This window comes from Psittacula echo (genome assembly GCF_963264785.1).
Source record: "Psittacula echo genome assembly, chromosome: 6".
Lineage (NCBI taxonomy): Eukaryota > Metazoa > Chordata > Aves > Psittaciformes > Psittacidae > Psittacula > Psittacula echo.
In genome coordinates this window covers 50,679,373-50,702,085 of record NC_137743.1, presented here as the reverse complement: position 1 = coordinate 50,702,085, position 22,713 = coordinate 50,679,373, and the positions used below count along the sequence as shown (strand labels likewise).

General features: G+C 40.1%; 1 protein-coding gene across 1 annotated transcript in view; it reads left to right on the top strand.

Moving 5' to 3' along the window:
• Nucleotides 1-1,791: 1,791 nt before the first annotated feature.
• The window catches only part of BICC1 (BicC family RNA binding protein 1), a gene marked incomplete at its 3' end in the record, with an annotated part of 109,145 nt that continues 88,223 nt past the window's right edge, over nucleotides 1,792-22,713 (top strand). The window contains exon 1 of the mRNA XM_080621588.1: nucleotides 1,792-2,008. Within this exon, the coding sequence (XP_080477714.1) occupies nucleotides 1,807-2,008 (202 nt within the window). The 5' untranslated portion in view covers nucleotides 1,792-1,806. The remainder of the gene's footprint in view (nucleotides 2,009-22,713) is intronic.

Sequence of the window (22,713 nt, the reverse complement as noted above, 5' to 3'; positions counted from 1 at the left end):
TCAGAGGATCCTGTGATTTGTAGGTTGCCTGCAAGCCACTGTCTAGCATCCGCAGAGCCTGTGAGATCACCAAGAGAATGAAATACTATAATTGAATAGTAGACATTTCCACTAAGACTGCCTCTCTCCATGCACATAATGTTCAGTAGAAAAGGAATCATGGGTGTTGTAGAATTCACACTGTCATGGCATTCAGTGCACTTAGGTAAACTGTAAGCCAAAATCTGTGCCTCTGTATAAAAGACTGCATATTGCAACTGGACACAGCTCAGCTTCCATCTATTTCCATCCACTTGACGTTTCAGCACAGCTCCCGATGACTTTTAACACAGTCCTTCAAACTGATGTTAGCTATGAGGTAAGTTCACCATCACCTAAGTCAGCTGTAATTTCTGTATTGCTTTCCAGTGTGCATACAGCAACCTGGTTTGGCCATCATAAGTATGTAGTTGCTTCAGTACTAGAGAAGACAAATGACAGGAATCTGCAGTACTGCAGGTGTGGTGTGATGCTCGCAGGGTGGATACCTTGTAGGACTCCAGACACATTGTTGCTGGAGCATCTTGTAGTAGACCTCTTTTTCACCGGGAAACTTCAATTGAAACAAAAAGCTTTTGTTGGAATGTGTGATTTGCAGCAAAACTTTTTGGTCAGAAAGGATTTTTCACATTCAGGAGAAACAAGTTGACTGAGACCTAAGAAGAGAAGGGTGTGCGTGCCTACCCTCACTGACCTGAGTCAGGCAGCCAAACTTTGGGCAGTGATGACCTCCCGAGTGATGTGTCCGACTGCAGGAACAGAGAAACAGCACTGCTGCAACTGAACAAGCATGACTGCTCAAGCCAATAATTCCTCTACACTAGCGTGTGCTTTTGTGCGCAAAGTGTTTGTTTGCATAAGTGGTATAAACTGGGCAGTTGCAAAACCTAGCACTGGGATACTGGGTGCAGATTAACACAATTATGCCCGGAAGGCGAGGGATGCTTAACCCGGTTTCGTGCAGTACTGCACAGCACACAGCACTTCGCCGTTCTGAGGCTCCGTACGGAGCTGAGCTGAAAGCCAGGGCCCCCATTGCAATGAAGAAATGCCTCAGTCACTCCAAGAGAGCAGCATTTCCAGGACACACGGGCGAAACCTTGTCTTGCTCGTTCCTGCCGCGCAGACAGGCACGTTTCGAAGAGATCGTTTTTGGTCACGAATGTTACTTTGGGGCCGTTTTCTAGGGCCGCCACGGCGCACGATCGCTGCCGACCCTCACTCAGGCGGCGGAAGACGGATGGCTAGGGGGCCGAGGCAGCCCCGCGGCCCCCGCCCCGCTCCGGCACAGCTCACCTTACAGCGGGGCCTGCCCCGAGCTCAGTGATGGGCTGGGGCCTTGCTGAGAGGAACCCCCCTGCCAGCCGGCCCGAAGGCGGAGGCGGTGCCTCTGGGGGCGGCACCTCCCCACCCCCTCCCTCCGCCCGCCGCGGAGCGCCGCTGCCCCCTCCTCCCGGGTCGCGGCCGGGGATATCCCCAGCCCCTCCCCGGCGGGCCGGTGGCGGCCCAATGGAGGTGGAGATGTTGTGCGGGCTGCGGGCGGGCTGGGGGCGCCGCCGAGCCGCGGACGCCGCCGCCTGCCCCGGGACGCGCACACTCGGCTGGGAGCCGGAGGCAGAGGCGGGCGCAGGCGGCGGCGCCGGGGCCGGGACTCTGGCAGGCGGCGGCTGGGATGAGCCGGGGGGGCGGCTTTGGGGGCAGATAGCGTCCCGCGGGGAGGCAGCCGAGTGGGGCTCGGAGCGGCGGCGGGGCCCGCCCGGCAGCGCCATGGCGGCTCAGTGCGACCCGCTGAGCGGGTACCTGCAGCAGCCGCTCTCCGACCCAGGCTCCAACAGCGAACGCAGCACAGACTCTCCCATGCCCGGCTCCGAGGAGGACTCGGCTGGACCGCCACGGCCCCTGCACAGCCCTGAGTGGGGCGAGGAGCGATTCCGGGTGGACAGGAAGAAACTGGAGGCCATGCTCCAAGGTGAGGGCGGGGAGAGGCGACGGCGGTCCCGGGGGGCGCGGGGCGGTGGCGGCCCGGGAGGGGAGGGAGCCGCATCCCCAGCCCACCATTCCCTGTCTTCTCCTTCGTCGCAGGGCCGCGGGTCCCCCTGTCAGCCGGATGAAGCCTCCGGTGCCGCAAAGGGGATGTGGCCGGTGATCGGCCGGGCGCTGGACGCGGCCATGGGTCGGCGGGAGCCCTGCGGGCCGGTCCCGAGCTGCCGGACGCTGTCGTGGCCTCTCGGGCCGGGACTTTGAGAGGCGCGGGGAAGGAGGAGGCTCCTTGTTTCCCTCTCTTCAGACCAGAGCCGAGCTTCGCGAGCCGGGCGACGGGGGCCACCCCCGGGTCGTAGGATGTCGCTTAGGGCTGGGGCGGTCCCGGCTTTGCGGGTGGTGCCGGTGCCCAGCCCCGGCGGGACTCGTTCCCCGCTGGCAGCCGGTGTGCTGTGAGGCTGCGGCTTTGAAGGTGTTTTGAAAATCCCTCTTTACAAATCTAATATCCCGCTTAGGCACGGTGGTTCAGGCTCTTGGCTTTCGAGGAACAGCCGAGGCCGCCGCGTAGCGGGAAGGGAGCTTGTGGAGCCGGGCTTCCCGGCCAGAGGAGCAGAACCGCTGCGGGAAAGCTGACAGCGCAGCCGCTGCCTTAGGACTTGTTCAGCCTTTGGCTCTGCTTTCTTTTTGTTTTGTTATTTTTTCTTTCCTTGAGGCTACACATTTTGTACCAGTATGTTTTTAATTATCCATCGGTGGAAGTTACGTAGGCAGCTTTTGACAAAATAGCGTGGGAGTAGCAATTGCTGGTTTTGTTGCTAAAGAGCACATAGACACATTTAAACCAGTTGAGGGTGTTGCTGAGTGAGGCAGTTCCCTGGGGTGTCACCTGCTGTCTGATCTGAAGAGCCCATGAGAACAGAGGTGAATTTCAGGTCGAATTTCAGGGCATGTTTGGATTAACAAGGAAGGATGGTGGTTTTGAGAAGGTGCTCTTGCTTTTGGGACTACTGTTCTGTAAACATTTAGTGTTACACTTAACAAGGCAACTCAAGTATTTATGTACATTTTCAAAGCAAATCCTTTGCAAATATTTCATTGTTGTTCCTGTGGCACGTCACATGGAATGCATTTCATTCACTTAGTGGAAACCGTAGGTGCTTGCTGCCTAAGCATCCCTTGTCAGAACACCTGCCTCTGGTGATGGGAGGCTGTGGAAGCTGGTGGAGGAACAGGAGCCAGTGAGTTGGGCTGGTCACTGAAGAGCTGCGGTTTGACTTGGTGACTGCAATGACTGGAATTCTTTTAATTGAGATTCTCTCTCCTGGGGGTGAGTTAATCTTTAATGAGTTAATACTTTAGTGCTAGTAGAAAAATCTCATTGTGTAATGCAGTAAAGAGAAAGGAATTCAGAGAAACAGAGGCCTCATAAGCAGCAGCAACTATTTGTAAGATGGGCTCATCAAAAGTGTCTTAAAACCAAACCCACATGGGTATTGAAAAGAAAAAGCACTTCTGTGTATGAAGTGGTAGGAAAAAGAGTCAAAAGTTAAAGCACTCCAAGAGGATTTAAAGTGGCCTTAACATTTTCCTGCAGTAGCAATATAAATTTGCATTATCTAATCCCACACATAGTCCTTACTTCTATTGCCTGAGCTGGTAAGCATGCAAGAGTAAACAGAAAGCTCCTAAGCAGAATCCAAATACTGTATAGGGTAGTGTCATCCAGTAGTAGCAAGTGTCAAAATATGAGATTTTTTTTTTTTATTCTCTCCTTTTAGTTTTTCTTTCTTACCCTCATGAGAGAAGTTAAAAGTATATGATTGATAGAGTACAGTGAGTAAATGCAAATGAATGCTGAATGCTGCCTGCTTTTTGATGAGAGGTTGCTATATGTCCGGTCTAGAATACACATGCTTCAGGCCATGGTTTGCAGAGTCTTTGCATTAGATAGTTATCCAAATGTGTTGGACTTGGTAGTAAGAGATTTTGTGTGGAAAACATGAACTTTCTGACTTATTGGTAATGAAAAACTACTTATTAGGAAACACAAGGCAAACATAATAGTCCTTTCTGTCAGAAAACTGTGAGCCATTTGTTAAACATTACTGCTTTCATTCAGTTTCCTCTCCGTACTTTACAAGTATTTGTCTCATCTTTTGGCTTCCCACAAGGTAGGTTTTATTTACTTTGTTGTTGTTGTTGTTGTTGTTGTTGTAGGAGAGTACCTCAAGCACTGAGCAGCAATGCCAGGGTGTCACAAAGAGTGTTGTGAAGCCAGATCTGTAACCAGTACTCTGAAATTTGGAGTAAATTGTACTGCTGATAACAAGCTAAAGTCAGTTTTATTTTTATCATTTTCTGTGTTCCCTCTTTTCACCCTCACTTCATAGGGTCATATTTCCTATGATTTCTAATACCAGATCCTTCACTGTGAGTTCTGAAGATATGCAAAAATTGCCCATGAAAAGAAAGATCTCTGTAGTCTAAGTAGTGACAACCAGATTTTTGATTCCAAAAAGTTACTAGATTTTTTTTTTTTTTTTTGCCTTTTTTGAGCTGGTGTAAATACAGCTTCTTATTCATAACAGATACTTGAAAGCTCTTCTTTAGCTTTTACCAGCTGCTAGAGAGAATGTTTACTCTTGTGAATTTTACTTTTTAAATTATTTAAAACTTAGGATCTCTTCTAGTGTTCACCGTAGCTTTCTTATATTATGAGAAAGTGGGAACCCGTCATCTTTAAGACAACATCAGTTGTCTTAAAAGCCAAGTTTGAGACAGCATCTGTTTGAGAACATTTCCTGACAGGTTTCTTATTCTTGCTTGGGGATGCCTTATTTTTTTTTTTTTTAATTTTTTTTTTTTTTTTGCTAGTCAACATCTGTTGTTTACTGTACTAGTGATGCATTGGGGTAGAAAGAACATGAAGGAGCTCAGTTCTTCATGTTCTTGTACAGAAGCTCAGTTCTGTAATTGTATTGTTGAGTTTTATATGTGTTTCTGCCATGGTTGTTTTTCATCTTCTGTTTATGTTTTGTGGATAGTTTTTTGAGGTACAGTACTGACTTCAGCAAGGCTCACCTGGGCATATCAGAGTGCATAGCTCATGGGTGGACTGGGGTACCTTACTGTTAAATACAGAGCCCACAACTGGAGTCAGTGCTGTAGCAAGACACTGGGTAGCTTGCTGTCAAGAAAGTCGATGTGACTAGTTTGCTACGAGTTGTATCTGAAGCAGAAACCAAATCTGAAATGAGATGTTAAAAAATCATGATAGCTTTGAGAGTGCTTCTGCTACATTCCCCCCCCCCCCCCCCCAAGTCTGAAATAATTGGTGTAGTATTTTTTGGTGTTTCAAAGCTTGGTTCTGGATAGCCTTAAGAGAAATATGTCAAATGAAAGGTAGAGGGAGCTTCTCTGAGAGCTTTGCTTTTTGTGCTTGGAATATGAGAAAATGCAAAAGCTGTGGTAAAACCCTTGACTGTGTGGCATGTAAGCAGCCTTATGCTGCATGTCTTCATCAGGTGTTTTTGTGAACAGATCTCTTTAGAATGATTTTTTTTTTTTTTTAACTTTTTTTTCCTCCTCCCCAGGGAGCATATTCTTTTCAGGTGATATTTCATAGTACCTGTATTGATTATAGCTGCTCTGCACTAAATTCTTATGAATGCTTATGTGACTTAATACTGTGGAATTATTTACTTAATGCATATTTGAGTGCCTGTTACCATGGCAGCTGAGTATTATTACAAAAATGCACAGTACTAAACGTAGATTATGTTTTCTGGACAGTTTTTCTTACAAAAAAATGAAAGATCCAAACCAAAACAACCCCCACAACACAAAACCAAAAAAAAAAAAACCGAACAAAAAAACCCCCCACAACAACAATGAAAAAGCCCCCAAAAAACCCCAAACCACCCCACCCCAAAACACCAGACAAAAACCCCAAAACAAAAAACCCCAACAAACAAACAAGCCAACCAACAATAAAAAAAAAAAGCAACATCTTTTTCTTTTTCCATGGAGTGTTTTAGTCTTTGCTACAAAGTGTTAAGCTAGGCTTGCATTTCAAATAACTTTTTCTATTTTATGTTCCCTAACAGACGTTGGGGGTTTTGATGGGATGTATGTACAGCACGTGCTTAAATACTTCGTGACTTTATAATGCACTATCACATAGAGCTACTTTGGTAGAAATCCAAACCCACGCTTCTTTTAAATGAGCCTAACTCTAGCAGAGCTGCGTGTGCCATATTATACGTGGATCTTTCGTCTAAAAAAATAGCAGCGTGCCTGTTAAATTTTGTGCTTTTCTCTATTCTGCTTTGTGGCTCTTTTTTTTTTTGTGTGTGTGTGTGTGTGGATTTTTGTGGGTTTTTTTTTTTTTTTTTTGGTTGTTTTGTTTTATGCATCGTCTTTCAGTTTGAGGACTCTTTGAGGTAATTTTAATTGTGGGATCTGAAACTTTATGGGTGGTGTGTTGGATTTGGTTTTGTTTTGTTTTCCCCCTCATGAGATAATTCAGCAGTTATTTGATTGTTGATTAACACATGAAGAAAAGCACAGCCCCACATGCTCAGGAAACTGAAGAGTACTTGGCACCCACAAGCACTCTGCTGTTCAGCTCATCTTACAGAGCAGGTTGTGTTGATAGAGAGTGTGACTCTTGGAAAATAGCACTGTCCTGGGCTGGTTTAGTACTCATTAAGTGCTTTCCTATGTTGACTGAAGGAGGTTAGAATTATAGGTCTCATGTGAATCTTTATCTATGGAACGTAGACTTGGTTTCTAGAAGTAATGAAGCATCACTTATTATTTTTCAAGTAGTGAGGGTAAAAGTACTGCAAATCAAATTTAGTATGAACAGTCAGTATAAACAGTTCATTTGGGTACCTTTGCGTCGCTCTTCCTCCTGCTATTGCGGTGCTGGGTGAGTGCTCCCCTGTCCTGCTTCTGCAGTTTTGGTGCTCTTTGCCTGTCAAGGGGAGTTAAAGAAATGCTCAACCAGTAATTTTTCACCAAAAGAAGTCTTACTTTTCTTAGAGGGAAGTGACATAAATACTTAGATAACTTTTTGCACAATTTAGGCTAGGTGACACTTATTTACTCTAAATTTACTGAAAATCAATTGTTAATTCCTTTGCCTAATGCTCACCCTTGAGGTTGTTGCCCAATCCTAAGACTGTACTTATGCAATGTCTACTTCTGATGTTTGGATGATAACCAGTTTAGTTTGTTTGTTGATCCATCAGGTGAAACTTGCTGTATTTAAACAAGTATATTTTCCCCACTTAATGCATAACTATGGGGAAGTGTACTTTAAAATCTTTTCTTAGACTTCTCTATTAGTTTGTTTCAACCACAGAGAATAATAACTTGATAAGTGTGACAAGCAAATCTGGGGTAGATGGGGAGAAGAACACTTGTATTTGAATGTACTAAAGAAGATGGGGATATTCTAGGAAACCTGGGCCTCTGCTGAGATTTTGCTACAAACAATAGTTTTATTAGAGGCTAGACCCTGAAGACATGAGTTAATAGATTTTGAGTTAGCTGCTTAGCAGGCAATTGTAACTTAAAGTGGTCCCGACTGTGTTGGTTTTGGTGTGGGGATAGCAGGCTCTGTGATAAATTTATCTTACATTTTTATGTTTAAATGACTAACCAGGAATTACTATTTCTGTTCTGGTTTGTTTTTTTTTTTTTTTGGTATGTGATGGTGGCAGGAATCCATATAATAAAACTAAATGTACTGTGATCCCTCAAATAATTAGTGTACCTTTCTTGCAAATGAAGTTCAAAATACCTGGTGTGCTGTTGATTTTTACTCCTGTTTAAAGTTCCTGTGTCCCTGTTGGAGCTTTAAGATGTATGAAGTATGTCTCTTGATCAGTTTCTCACTGAAATATCTTTTCAAAGTCTATAGTTTATTGGGCCCCGAGCACGGTTTCTTTTCCTAGACAATAAATTTTTGTTTTCTACTAAATTGTGAGATTTCTGTGGGTGTTTTTGGTTTTATGTTTTTATTTTTGTTCATTGCAGTTTATCAGCATAACCTGGACAAGGGCATAGTTGTGGGGAAACTGGAATCTTTCTAATAGCATTTACATTTGGTGTTTAACTTGCATGTAGCAAAAAGAAAATAACGTTCAATTTCTTTGTTAGAGTTTCAAATCCCTAAAGTGCTGAATAGTCTATTTCTACAAAAATAAATATATGAAATGAATTTGTGTGACTTGTAGTTTAAAAATATTCTTGCATTCCATTATTAACAATTGTAATAATATCACTTTCTCAAGTTTCAATGGTTTTTAAGTAGTACAACGGGCTATCATGGTTTGGCATGAACTGCTAAGTTAAGTATTGCTGGCTTGCACATTCCTGTTGGTTATATTGTAATCTTTACCTCCATTGGAAAATATGCCGTATTTTGAGTACTTATTTCAGTCTCTTGGCTTTATGCCTGTCAAACAATGAAACATGCTAGTTTTCTTTAATTTCAGACCTCTGTGTTGAAGAACTAATAGCTTTTTTTCAACTTTTTTCTTTCTTTTTTTTTTTTTTTTTACAGTAATATCCCTTACAGTGAAGCCTCAGTGGTGACTTTTGTAAACTTACAGCAGAAAAACTAATATGACTACATACGAGTTGGAGTTCAGATAGCTTGTTAGTTTTATGTACTTTTTGTGGCTGAAGGAATGAGAACTCAATTTAAGGATTTCTTCTTTAACATGCTACCTGTTAATCAGCGGTAGTTTTTAAACTAATTTTGACTTAAGCAACTAAAAATATTCCTTGCATGTGTCTGCAACTTTTGTTCAGTATCTGTTTCTGTTTATGACTAGGCTTTCTTGTCTGTGGTTCAGGTCAGTAATCAGTATGACTGCATTGCATTGGGCAATGTAGCTCTTCGTGTTTTGGTGACTTTTATAGCTGATTTATGTAAAAGATGTCTACAGTGATACCCTCTTTGCTGGAACAGGAATACATGATTAAAAAAAAAAGATAATTATTTCCTGTTAAAGGCTCATTGTTGTGAGAGAATACTCATGAGTGATGGCAACTGCCTGCCAGGTCACTGAATATGTGGACCTATTGGAGTAACTCTAATCCTCAGAAAGCATAGGGCTGTATACTTTCTGTTGTTATTTCTGTAGTTCAAGGCCTTGTCAAACCTGGCGTTGAACATTGCCAGGGATGAAGCATTCATAACTTCTTTGGGTAACCTGTTCCTCTGCCTCATCACCCTCACAATAAAGAATTTCTTCCTTATATCCAACCAAATATTCCCTGTTTATGTTTGAACTCATTAACCCTTGTTATCAGAGACTGTCGTGAAGGGACGAGTCCTCTCCAGGAAAAGATGCATGTGGTGGATAGGGGGTTGTAAAGAAAGAGAACAGACATAACACTAGGTGTCTGAATTGGTAAGTCACTTGCTAGTAGCATAACTATGTTTAATTTTTCTGCTGCAAGCCAAATTTCACAGAGCGGTTGATAAGCAGATAGCAACAGTGGTCTGTCCTAGTCATTGTTCTGGCTGTGTAGCTCTAGTGTAATAGAAACCGAGGCATAGAAACCTGGAAGGCACATAATAAGCGTATATCTGTAGGACAGTTATAGGAGAGGCTCTCATACCTCTTTCTGGGAAATCCATGAGTGGATACCTCCCTGAAGCACCTAATGCAGGTGGATATCAGGCAGGTGGAACTGGAGGTCTGCATGTAGTTGCAGGGTTATGATCTCACTGAGGTTGGAGAGTTGTGGAGGGATAGCTCTTGGGACTGGAGTCCTTCAGTGACTGTATACAGACAGGCTCTTTAGCATGAATAGGCTGGGATGCTGAGGAGGATGTTTTGCACTTTCATGTGGGAGAGCAGTGGGTTGCATGGAGCTCTGCCTTGGGGCAGACAATGAGCCAGTTGAGGTTGTATGGGTCAGAATTACTGAGTAGACCTATCTGGGTGGTACAGGTGTCTGCTACAAACCATCAGATTAGGAAGAAGTAGGAGATGAGGCCTTCACCCAACTGGAAGAAGCCTCATGTTCACAAGCGTCAGTCCACATGGAGGACTTTATCCACCCTGCTCTCTGCTGGAGGAACAGCACAGCAGAGCACGAGCAATGTATGAGGCTTCTGGGGTGCATTCATGACAAGTTTCAAATATAGGTCATCAAGAAGATGACAGCAGGAGGTTGTCTGCTGTACTTGCAAACAAGGAAAATCTGGGCAGGGATGTGAAGATGGAGGGCAGCCATTCAGAGGGACTTTGATAGACTGGAAAACCAGGCCAACAGGGAAGTCATTAAGTTCAACAAAGGAAACATGAAGTTCTGCCCAAGGGAAGGAATTTCTCTAGATACCATCACAGGTTTGGGCCTGGCAGGCTGGAGAGCAACATCTCTGAATAAGACCTGGAGGTCCTGATGGTCAACGATAATGAGCAAACCCACAGTGTGGTGTTGTGACAAAGAAGCCCAACAGCATTCTGGGCTGCATGAGAAAGTGTTGCCAGCAGATTGAGGGTGGTCATCCTTGTGTGATACTCAGCTCTGGTGAAACACATCAGGAGTGCTGTTCTCAGGCCTGGGTTCCCCAGTACAGGAGAGACATGGGCATACTGGAACGAGTCTAGCAATGATCAAAAAGGTGTTGAGGGGCAGCAGCATCTGACACAGGAGAGGCTGAAACATCTAGGACTGTTTAGTTGTAATCTTGAGAAGGCACAGGGAAGACCTTATTAATTTTGCTCATGTGTGTCAAGGTATGTAAGCAGATGAAGCTGGACTCTTCTGTGCCAATGCATTGAGCACTGCTGCTTTGCTACCTTCAAACAGCTTTTAAAATGATCATCAGACAAGGTTATAATTTATCTCTTAATTAGTTTGTGTGCTGCCCAGCTGCTTGAGCTTAAACTGAGGCATCAGGGTTCACTTACAGGAGCTGCATAAACTATCAGGAGATTCAACAGCCAAGTGGTGGGAGCTGGCTGTAGATTGCAGTGGCCTTGCTGGTGCAGGTGCTGTAGTTGGTGGACTCTGTGTTATGGCTTACACTATGTTCTGATGAGCTTTACGTACTTACTTGGTGGAGTGTTGTCAGCAAGTTGAGAAAACAGGACTTCCTAATGCAGCTTAGATTGGAGCACAGTCCTGATATCTCTATCATTTGGTTTTTATTGTGTAAACCACAGAAGAACTTGTTGCTCAATGTCCCCTTTCTAGTAGTCTCTTCTGTGCACATATGAATGAGAACAAACAGGAGATAACTTGTTCCCTAGATTTCTTTTCTTTCAAGGGTGATGGGCTTTTAAAAAATGCTTGTAAATCTGTCACTTTTTGTGAGAAAGACAGGCAGTAATAGATGTTGCATTTAAAAGGCATGAGATCTCCAGTCATTCTGACTACCTCCCAAATGGCCAACTGCCAGCAGCTGTGCCTTTTGAGTTTGGCATCTTGAGATGAACTGTTTTATGAATGTTGTGGAGTAAAGCTGGTATTTTTAATGCTTAGGGTTTTTGTTTTGTTTTTTTGTTTTGTTTTTTTTACAGTTGCCCAGGTTGATATCGCCTAGATCTTTAAAGTTCAGATTTTTACTCATTATATTAGAGGCTGAGAACTGTTGGAGCACACTGTGGTGGCTTGAGGAGGTGGCTTGACAGAGCACATAAAATCTGTGGTCAGCTGGAGATATTTTGAAGACATAGTTAGCACCTGATAAGTGATACGTGTGTATCTAGTTAAATACTTTAGCTGTCTCACTATCTCTAGAGAGGTACAGATGCAGCCTTGTAGAAATGTTACTGGACTAGGAGCATTATCCTCCCTTGATCTGCCTTAAGACTTCAATTAAATTGTTTTTCTTTCCTCAGTCTTGTCTCTTGAGCCTTTTTCTAGAGGTAGGAAGCTGATCAGCATGGTGCCATCGACAATGTGGTCTCAAATTCCCTGTTCCTATCCAGTTGCAGTACTCATATGGTGTGTAAGGGTTCCTTATGTAGAAGAGTTGATAAGCTTGTCTAGAGAAGCTTGCTCTCAAATATTAATTAAAATAGTGACTTCCCATTTCTCTTTTGGTTTTTTGCTTGTTGGGAACATGTGTAGATGCAAGCGAAGCATGAGTCACTTTCCATTTGCTGATCCTCTGCGCAAGCCAGGACTGGGAGGCTTGGCAAAATCTTGGTTATGTTTTCTGTTAAAACTATGTGATATGCTCGGTCTCTAAGAATCGTTTTTGATTTAAAATAAGCAGCAATCTTTATGCTTATATGGTTATTGTGAGGCTTGCAGTATCTAGATACTGAAAAATGTCTTTGTAATCCTGTGGCTTTTATAGGTAATTTTTGCCCCTGTCCCACAGCAAAGTTTTTCTGGTTTATTTATTTATTTATTTATTTTTCTGTGGGCCTGCTCAGCATTTTATTTAAGAAGCTGTGGGATGGTAATTTTTTTAGGTCTTTCAGTCCTTCTCTAAAGCTCTTTAACTTGCAAAGATAATGTTTATTTGTAAGAGTTACAGTGCCACAGGATGTTTCTGCTCTAGATGCTATAATATTAAAGCTTTTGAAAGCAAAAAATATAAATAAAAATGAATGCCAAGGAAAGAAAAAAATGAAATGTCAATCCAGATCATTCAAATGAAATAGGTATATAATTTTAATATGGGTATATATAAAAAAAAAAGATCAGGCTGTATTTATTTCCTGATTACTTGGTACAAAGTATCTGTAAAAGCCAGATTCATTGCCTGTACTAGCAGTAAGATAACAAGCAGAACAGAACAAAAATGCTATTCTGCTCCTTGTAAAACAGGTCAGATCATGGCTTCATCTGATTAAAATTCGTTCTTGGAAAGGAATTATATTTACTTGTGAGGAAAATTTGCAACATTTTTATAATTAAGTTCAGCTAAATGGTTTATAGAATAACACATTTGAAAATATGCAGTAAGTGAAGTAAATCTGGCCTGAGAGAAACAATGTTTATGGGTAATTGGAGGTAGAAATTGGTGACACTAGTGATTTATCTTATTTTAAGAGAAAGTTGCATTTCAGTCCTTTTGAACGTATGATATGTATGTGGGTTTTTTTCCTAATAGGTGCATACATAATCAGTCTGTTTTATGATCTACCTGTATGCTATTAGTATCTTGCTATGTAAAGTTTTAAAATTTTAAATTGTATTGATATTCCAGAGTTTCATAGTGAGGTTACTAGATATTCAAAAGTTTTAAAAGTATTTTCACAATTTCCTTTTCTGTTTATAAAATATTTCTGGGTTCTAATCACAGGTGAAGATAATTTTTTCCATTCAAGAAAAGACTGGTTTTAGGAATCTGTGTTACCACTCTGAATTAGCAGTTTACACTAACCTTTAAATTTGCTTTTTTGCTTATTGCCAATTACTTTGTGTGAATAGAGGGCTTTGATTTTATCTATTTTTATTGGCTGTGTTCTGTTCAGACTATGCTTGCAGTAAGTTAATGGCAGTTGAGTATATGTGATTGGTAATTGAAGACCAAGCATCTTGAGAATATAAAAAATCAAACCTGTGATTCCAAAATAAATATTAGGTCAATTAAGTGATGTGGTGAAGCATTTCTATGTTAAAGAGAACTTGAGCAGATTGAAGTCTTATGAAGATACTCACCATGACCTTTATGGTAAGATAATTGAGCTGCTGAAGGAAATAATCTGTGATTTGTTTTTTTGAAGTATAATTAAACCAGAAGCTATGACGTAAGGTAGCTCCTGAGCAGAATATTACACTGCACTACTAAAAGCCATGATGAGTGAAAGGTTAATTGCTGATGAAAAAACATCTGTGTTAAAAATGATCTTTCTCCGTAATATATACGCTTAAACAATGGATATTTGTACGTAACTCAAATGAAGGATACATATGCATATCGTCTTTACCGTCATATGGAAATACTTTGTTTAATCATGATCTGCTTCAGAGCTTATAAGACTTGGTCTTACTCTTTCCAAATTTGTAAGTGCATCCATGGGTGAGAAGTGCTATAGAATGGTGAAATATTAAATTACATTAAATGGCCTTTGTTTATATGCAGTTAGAGCAGTTAAAATAGCATTGATTTAAAGAGTCTGGATATGGAATACATTTTTTTAAATACTGATTTATATAGTAGAAAATAATCTTGGTATGTTTTTGGTTGGGTTTTTTTTTTTTTTTTAATAAAACAAACATAAGTGCTGTTTTTCCTTAGTAGTTTTACTTCTGGAGTGTGTGTAAAATAGCGGATAAGAGAGAATCTGTTTCTAATCTATTCCATGTGCAGAAACAGTGAATAAATTTGATCAAATCTTTAGTCCTTTATAAGCAATTCCTTTTTGAAATGCGTATGTACCCTGCAGAATTTTCTTTCCTGTCTCTGTGTGGAAGACACTACTGTCATGAGAGTCCAGAATACATGGATTGTCAATATGTGTGGAATTCTTTAATGCGCTAAACAATTGAACATGTAAGGATGTTTTCTGGGTTGCTTAGCAGCAGTCAGGTTTTTTATTTTAAGTGGTCTTCAGTGACATCTTTGGATTGGCAGTGACATCAGAGATTTGGCAAAAATAAAAAAAGTCATTCCAGTGTTTGAAACATGAGAATTGTTTAAGCCATGAAAAAAATAAGGTTGGGTTATTGTAAAGTTGTTTGGTATTTTTGGTTTTTTTTTTTTTTTTTTTCATATTTAAAGATTTGCAGAACTTTGTATTCTGTGTTCTTGTAAATGTTTGGGAGAAGTGAATGTGAGAAGAGTGTTCTGCTGGATGTCAAGTATAGCTTTAGGTGACTTACCACCTGAAAGGTGCAAACTTAGATTGCAGATCAATTATGTCTGACTTTTGTGTTTGGTTTTTTTGTTTGTTTTTGGTGTGTTTATGGTTTTGTTTTTACTTGGTATATATCTAGTTGGCAGCATATTTTCAGTTCTTATATGTATATCTGAGTATTGTAGCGTTTTAAGAATAGAATTCAAACCAAGTGAAATTTAAAATATCAAATATACCTTTTTTTTTTTTTTTTCCCCCACCCGTATGGGATATCAAATGCATATTTACAAGAATCTTTTAATTGGGTGGGTCTCCTTTATCACTGCAGAGCTTGTGTTGGCACTGCCTTCCATTGTGGCTTGAATAGCCAGCAAAGTTTGAGACTGGTTTAAATGTGTGTTAAAAGGTTACTTTCTGTCAGCTTTGTGCTGCAGCTCCCTGCTGGCTTAGGATGGTTTTGGTGTGTCTCTTCCCTGCTACCTTCTTTTCTGCATTGCCCAAGTTAAAGGCATATTAATCATCTAAGTGGAGCAGTGGCTTGGGTCTACTACTGGGCTGAGTAAGGTGTGGGAGAAGCAAGTGGCTGAGCTAAAGGAAAGATTTACATCGCTGCCCGTGCAGGTTAGCCAGGCCAGAGTTTTAGTAGAAATGTGTGAAGGCCAAGTTTTTCAGACAGATAAGAAATACTTTTAAAGTGGGAAATCTTGGGACCCAAGAGGCAAATGGAGATGTGACTAAGGATTATAAAAGTTCAGTAGCTTTGGACACGCACAGGGAAGATCTTCCCCATATGTTGCACGGCAGCCAGACATGCTGTTCTGAGAAGAGCTGCTCTTGGCACTTCTATTCAGCTGCTCTTCCGCTCTCTTTCTGCTTGTACTGTTTTATGAGAGAAGAGGAGGAGAAACCACTCACCAGCTCTGTTCTGCCTCCTTCTAGTTGTGTGATGAATACAGATCAGTTGGAGCATATTTGGCATTTTTGCAGCTGGTACAGACTTGGGGCTGTTGCTGCCTAGTATGAGCGAGAGTAGAGGAAGGGCAGGCATGAGAAGCTGGGAACACACAGGGGTTGAATACACATTAAACTTTCTTTCCTCCTCTCCTAACCTGGCATTTCAAAGGGAGTAGAGCTTTGGTGAACTCATTTTAGTGTAGACTTCAGTGTAAATACTTTCCTACTTAGCTACCCAGGCTTGCCTTCTTCCCATGTCGTGTGTTGAGTAGGGGGATCTAGTGTGTATGTCCTAAGAGTTACTCCAATTGATCAGATCTGCTTTACTGGAATGGAGGCAGTGGCAAGGCAGTTGGGATTAATGCATTTCCTATTTGCAGCAGTAAAGCAGATTCAGATGTCTCAGTGCATATTGACTTCCATGTTAAAGACTTAAGCTGGAGGCCCATGATGTAGAGCTGCTAGATGTGCACCATTCTACTCTAAAGAGAAGAGCAACAACCATAAAATATTTGTAATCTAGATAATGGTAGAGATTTTAAAATTATAGCTTTGAGTACAGGTAAGTATTGAGTTGTAAGATATCAGTATTATGCTGTTTACTGATCTTCTTAATATCTCATAAATTGTTGAAAATAATTTAGACAATATAGGTATTTTTAAGGTAGATCAATTTTACCTGCTAGTGTGATGGCAGTGGTAGACTTAGAGCTTCTTATTCTGACACACTTTAAAGTCCTTAGTATTTAGCATTATGTTGTAATCTATCCTTTCTTACATCATTATAATAATTGAAGGAATAACATTCTTAACAATGTATCAGTAATTTTATATCCTGCAAAGGAGTTAGCTTTACTGAATTTAAAAGAATAGTATTCCAATGTTTTTGAGGACAGAATAAATGAAGAGGCTGTTTTAGGAGGAGGACACCTTTTTAACCAAGTTACATAAATTTTTAATTCAGTTGTTTAATGTGCTCTAATAAGTCTTGTACTTTCTTTTGGTAATGGCAGTTACTGCCCCATAAGGACTACAGTTCAAACCAGGATGTGACCAGCTTCTCTTGCTCAAATACAGGCTGGTTTGTGACTTTCTGGCAGGAGCTAGTCAATTACTGCAAAGTAGAGACTGGCAGTTGACTGAGCATCCACACCAGTTAAGGACTGGTGCTTGAGCTAGCTCCCTGATGCTATTTCTCCAGCAATGTAAGAATAGTTTTACCTTCTGGAGAAACCTCTCTAATCTGCCCAAGTGGGCTCATGGAGGCACAGTTAGAGCTGGTAAAGGTTTCACTGTGACAGCTTAGGCAATAGAAGCCAATTTGTTTTCTAAAACAAAATGTTTCTTCTGACACCTTAAATTTGATAATTATCTTTCAGCAAGTTAGAAGTTCTCTATCTGTTTCTGCAATTTGGCTTTCTCAAAGTTGTGGGTTCACAGTAGCCAAATTGTCTCATGATTTCAGGCTAGCAACTTCCAGAACTGAAAAGTATTTTGTTGTTTAAGCCAGCTGAGCTGTAACAGAACCCTGAATTCAACCAGAATCAAAATAAAAGGAAAAAAATGCAAACAGGAAATAGTGTCTTTTTGGCAGTCTTAATAATTACTTATGAACTCTAGAAATGAAGTAGACCATCCAAAAGTTCACCTCTATTAATTCTGCCTTATTATTATTAAACATGGACATTCAGAATTTTGCGAGCTTCTTTGACTTCTATTTTTTTTGGTTCTTGCAGTGTTGTTTCTTCTATGTCAGGACAGCTTTGGGAGCTTTGCTGTGTCTATGGCAAAATAATAATTTATAAACTTGACTTGTCCTTGCAGAACAATCTACTAGTCCCCATACAACTTAATTACTCCTAATTATATGTACTGCCTCATTTTTTTTTTTTTTTTTTTTTTTTTTTTTAGTAATTTTCCAAAAAAAAATCATACTGGTTTAAAGGGACAGCTGAAATAGTTGAAGTAGTACTGGTAAAAACAGCATGAAGAAAAAAGTGTAAAAGCGCAAATTAAGTGAAAAATAATTGCTTACACAGTAGAAAACACAGTACTGTGATGTTTGTCTGAAGAACAGGTTCTAGAAAATTATTTTTCTCAGGTAATGGGAATGTATGAAGATTGGAGCTGTGTCTAATGTGTCATACTTGCGCTATTGCATGCAGTTGATGGCTACACTTCTGTAATATTGTGATCTCAAGAATAAGTAGTACTGATGGTGTTGAGTTTAGTATGTGGTCAAATAAATGTGCATATTGTTTCTAATGTTTTTGTTAGAATACCTGAATTTCAGTATTAGGAGACTGTATTCTGAATATTGGGTTTGCATTTCAGTACGTTTGTGGGCATGGAGTCTAACTAAGAAACTGGGATAATTCCTGTGAATTCCTATGAATTAATTGCAAATCCAGGAAGACCTAGTTAAAAATGCCAATAGTAGAAAAAGTATCTGCTTGATACTCTTGATACTTACCATGTGTGGATAGGGCTGTGTGTCCCATTTTTCTGGAGCAGGCATAATGTAGTTGTGTGCTTTTTACTCTTAAGTGGGCACTCTTCCACTTTAGGGATAATTTTTCTTAATTTAAAATGCTCATTTTCTTTGTCTGCAATGTGACAGCAGAGCTGAGCATCTGCTCTGCTGTTAGAGTTCTCTGCAGTCACATGTCAATTATCCTTTATTGGTGCTTTTGATGTAAGATTACTGAACGAGGGCTTCTTTAAGATTTCAAGAAGTAGTTCTTATGCAAAAACCTCATTTCTGGAAGTGAAGTTTCTACTGGGGTACATTTGCAAGAAAGTTGCACTAGTATAACCTACAGTCTTGTTAACCTTCCTCTTCAAGTTAAACATTCTGCAGCCTTGAGATACTGTTTACTTTGCTTAAAGAATCACGAAACATCAACTTTCGAACATTCAGTTGAGGAACTGGACCAGCAAGTCCTCACTTTCCCTTTCTGCTTAGTTTTAAAGCTAATCCATTTTAACTGCTTGAGGAATGTACTTTTCCAGTTAGCTGTTTTACAGTGCATGAAGCTGCAGTTCACGTTGTGGAACATCCTAAGGTCTATATTATTGTAATGGAAGAGGAATGTTAGGAATCTTTTGTGGACAATTTTTTTTTTTTTTTTTTTTTTTTTTTTTTTTTTTTTACCATAGAGCTGTCTGCATCCTTGCTTTGGACGGTGAAGAGCAAAGACTGCAATTGCTTGTTTGATTTTTCTGTTCCTTAGTAGTTGCCATTTTCTGATGTGAGGGCTCCATGATCTGTGTTCTCCTTCCTGTCTTAGTTAAAAAAAAAAACAAACAACAAAAACAAACAAAAAAAACCCCTCCAAAACCAAGGCAAAACCCCAACGAAACTATAGGATAGTTGTCCTTAAATTTCCCTTCTTCAGGTAGTGGCACACCCCTGTTTTTGTTTTTGTGTGTCCCGTCCCATCTTCCCCATGACTTAGTGTCATTATTCAGCATTGTTCTAAGCTTTGTGTAGTTCTTAGAAACCTCTGAGAATACAGACCTGGCTTTCTCTGTCCTCTGAGTTTTCTCTGTCTCTGAGTAGCTGTGTGTGAATAAGAAGTCTGGAATAGAGGTGAAGAGCTCAATGATTTGAGAAGAACACATAACTTAAGAAGGTGGTTAATTTAGGGTTTTTTTTTTGGTGTGTTTTTTTGTTTGTTTGCTTTCTTTTAAATTAATTTATAAAGAGGAAGACACATTAGGGAGTAAAGTTAAATGGCAGAACTTGCCGGAAGTGTAAATCTCACCCAACATAGAATCATAGGATTATTTGGTTGGAAGGGACTTTAAAGATCACTTAGTTCCAACCCCCCTGCCACAGGCAGGGACACCTCTCATTAGACCAGGTTGCTAAAAGCCATGTGCAACCTGCCCTTGAACGCTTTCAGGAATGGGGCAGCCATAACTTCTCTGGGCGACCTATTTCATTGCTTCACTGTCCTCATAGTAAAGGATTTCTTCCTTATACATAGTCTAAATCTACCTCCTTTAATTTAAAGCCATTATACCTTGTCCTATCACTACATGCCCTTGTAGAAAGTCCCTCTCCAGATTACGATAGGCCCCCTTAAGGTATTGGAAGGCTGCTCTACTCGAGCCTTCTCTCCAGGCTGGAAAAGCACAACTCTGTCCTCACAGGGGAGGTGCTCCAGCCCTCTGATCATCTCTGTGGCCCTCCTCTGCACTTGCTCTGACAGGTCCATGTCCTTCTTGTGTTGGGGGCTCCAGAGGTGGATGCAGTACTCCAGGTTTGGGGTCTCATAAGAGGAGAGGAGGAGAATCATCTCCTTTGACCTGGAGCTGGCCATGCTCCTTTTCGCATCAAAGATGTGAGACTTCTTTTGTGAGTGCTTCAAGAAGCCTGGAGGAAGTAATAGAGGACCTTAAAAATTTCAGATTTTTCCGACTGTGATACTTCCCTGTATGCATTACAACTTGGTGTTGAAAAATCATGTATATGATGTCTGGGAATGCTGACTTTGAGTTACTTTCCCCCCTCTCTCAAGTGGACTGTATTTCCTTAGGGAAGTCCTTGGAAAGACCCTTGCCTGTTTGAAACAAAACGGTTACTGAATTAGAAATTACTCATTCATACTGTGTTCTTGTTTTCCCACATACCAACTACAGATAGGATTATTGTGAATTAAAAGTAATTTGTATAATTGAATTGAAAATAATTTCTATGTATATACTCACTTGTGTTTTACATTGTACAAATCAAATGCGATTAGGTACTTATCAAGAGGAAACATGGCTCCATAAATAAAGGAGTCCTTTTTCTCATACTACATACCTTTATCATTCTTAGTTAGGAAGCAAATCTCTTTTGGTGTTCCCTAGTTATGGCTGATTGCTGTGCTACTTTTTTAAAGGCTTTTTGGATAATGTTTCCTTTTGCCAGGCTTACTTGATGTTAATGGTTTAGTTATTTCTTGACCTATTTCAAAATGAGTTTGTCAGTACTTCTGCACCTGTTAAATAAAAGCATGCTTTCCTGTAGTCAGTGGTCTAACATCTGCTGCAATAGCAATCTAATATTTACATGTTCTTGGATAATACTTTATTAGTATTTGTTACGCAGGAAATACTAGTAAAGTATTTTTTTTTGCTGTCAAGTCCTCAGAGTGCCATTATGCTCCTTGATTATAAAACATATCTTAAAAAAAAAAAAAAAAAAAAAGCTTTTGTACTTTGTCAGCTCAGCTTCAACAGTTGGATCTTGAAGTATGTGTATTAATTATTTCAGTTAATTATGACTACTCCAAAGAACACAAATTGCAGGTAGTAGGACAAATAAGGTTTTAAAGGAAACTTGATTTTCTTATGGGTTCATTGACATTCTTTCCAGATTAGTGGTATTTCCATGTCACTAAGAAAGCGAATGTTTTGGCAAAAGCTTTATGCAGGCATGAAACACATGGACAATATTTATTAAAACTGAAATGTTTTGCAAATACAACGTATTGACAGATGTTATGCAATGTTTAGTACACAGGGCTTTATACTGATAGGTGGTAATGTCATTCTGTGTTTAGTGATAAAGAATTAAGGGGTTTGTATTTGCCACCCTCTTACTTAAAATCTACTCAAATTTGAAAGAGCTATAAGCCTTATCAGTTATGTGGTGTATTGCACATAATTGCACTGTCTTTGAGTATTTTTTTAGAGGATTAGGATATGCCACTTGAGAAAAGTGGCACTTACAACAGCACTTGACACTAACCTTTCTGCTTTAATACTGAATATGCATACAAAAGTAAATGTAAATATAGACTTTAAAGGCACATTTTATGCTGGTAAATGCCATGCTGGGATATGCTAAATGCTTGGTGTGATGTTTAACATCCTTTCTCATTTCATAACTGTGAAATGTGCCTTGTGCTGACCAGCCCGTACTGAAAAACGAGAGTCTGAAATACTAAGTCACCTTAGGTGTCACTTCTGAATGTGTATTATGATATATTCAAACTTTGTACTATAGATTGTTTTGATTAACTTTTCTCGTATGTGCAAGTTATTTAATTACTCTAAATACTGAAAAGGAGTTGATAACTGACATAACACAGAAGAAAAAAAATATGAGGTCTTACTGAAAGGAACTGGGTTGAATACTACTGAGCAGAAATGGTAAGAATGTATTCCTGAAAACAGCATTGCATTAAGTCAGCTGCACTAACATCTTGATACTTAATCCTAGTTTTGTTTGCAAAAATACACTTATTTTCTTTCGAGCTAAATCTCCCACACAGGAACTGGAGGCAGAAGTAGGCCAAATATTAGTTCCTTACTCTATCATTTGTTTTTCTAGATTTTGGCAGAAATCACACATTCTTTCTTTTAATTTTTTGCTTCCCCACACTTGACGTTTTATGTCCTTTAAGGTTACAAGTTTCTTTTCAGTTTATTTTGCATAAACTTAAGGGGTTTTGGTGTTGTATCTTTTCTTCTAAGCAGGACCTCCTTGAGTCTTAAAAGTAGAAAGGAGGAACTTGTAATTTCAGAAACACTCAAGGTTACTAGATAAATCAGTTGCATAACTTAGAATTACAGTTGTCTAACCACAAAACAATGCTTTTTTGTTTACTTGCGGTCATTAATTTAGCTTAAGAATTTCCTGCAGTGTATCACAAGGTTGTGTAAATGGAGTGAGTTTTGTAGAATTTCTCAGGCTTATATTTAATTCTTGTAAACAACAGTTTTAGAAATAGCTTTGTGTCCATAAAAGTACAAATTAGCTAGCAGGGGGATAGATGCTAGTTTTTGAGCTCATGCACTGTAAGTAATGATTTGCTTATGTGCAAAAAGGAGAGGAGTCTTATGATTTGAGTAACATATTTTAGGCCTGTTTGTGTAGGCAACATAACTTCAAAACAACTCTCTGCTTCCTGACTGTTTCTTAAAAGCCTCACTTTCTGTAATAAAGGTCAAA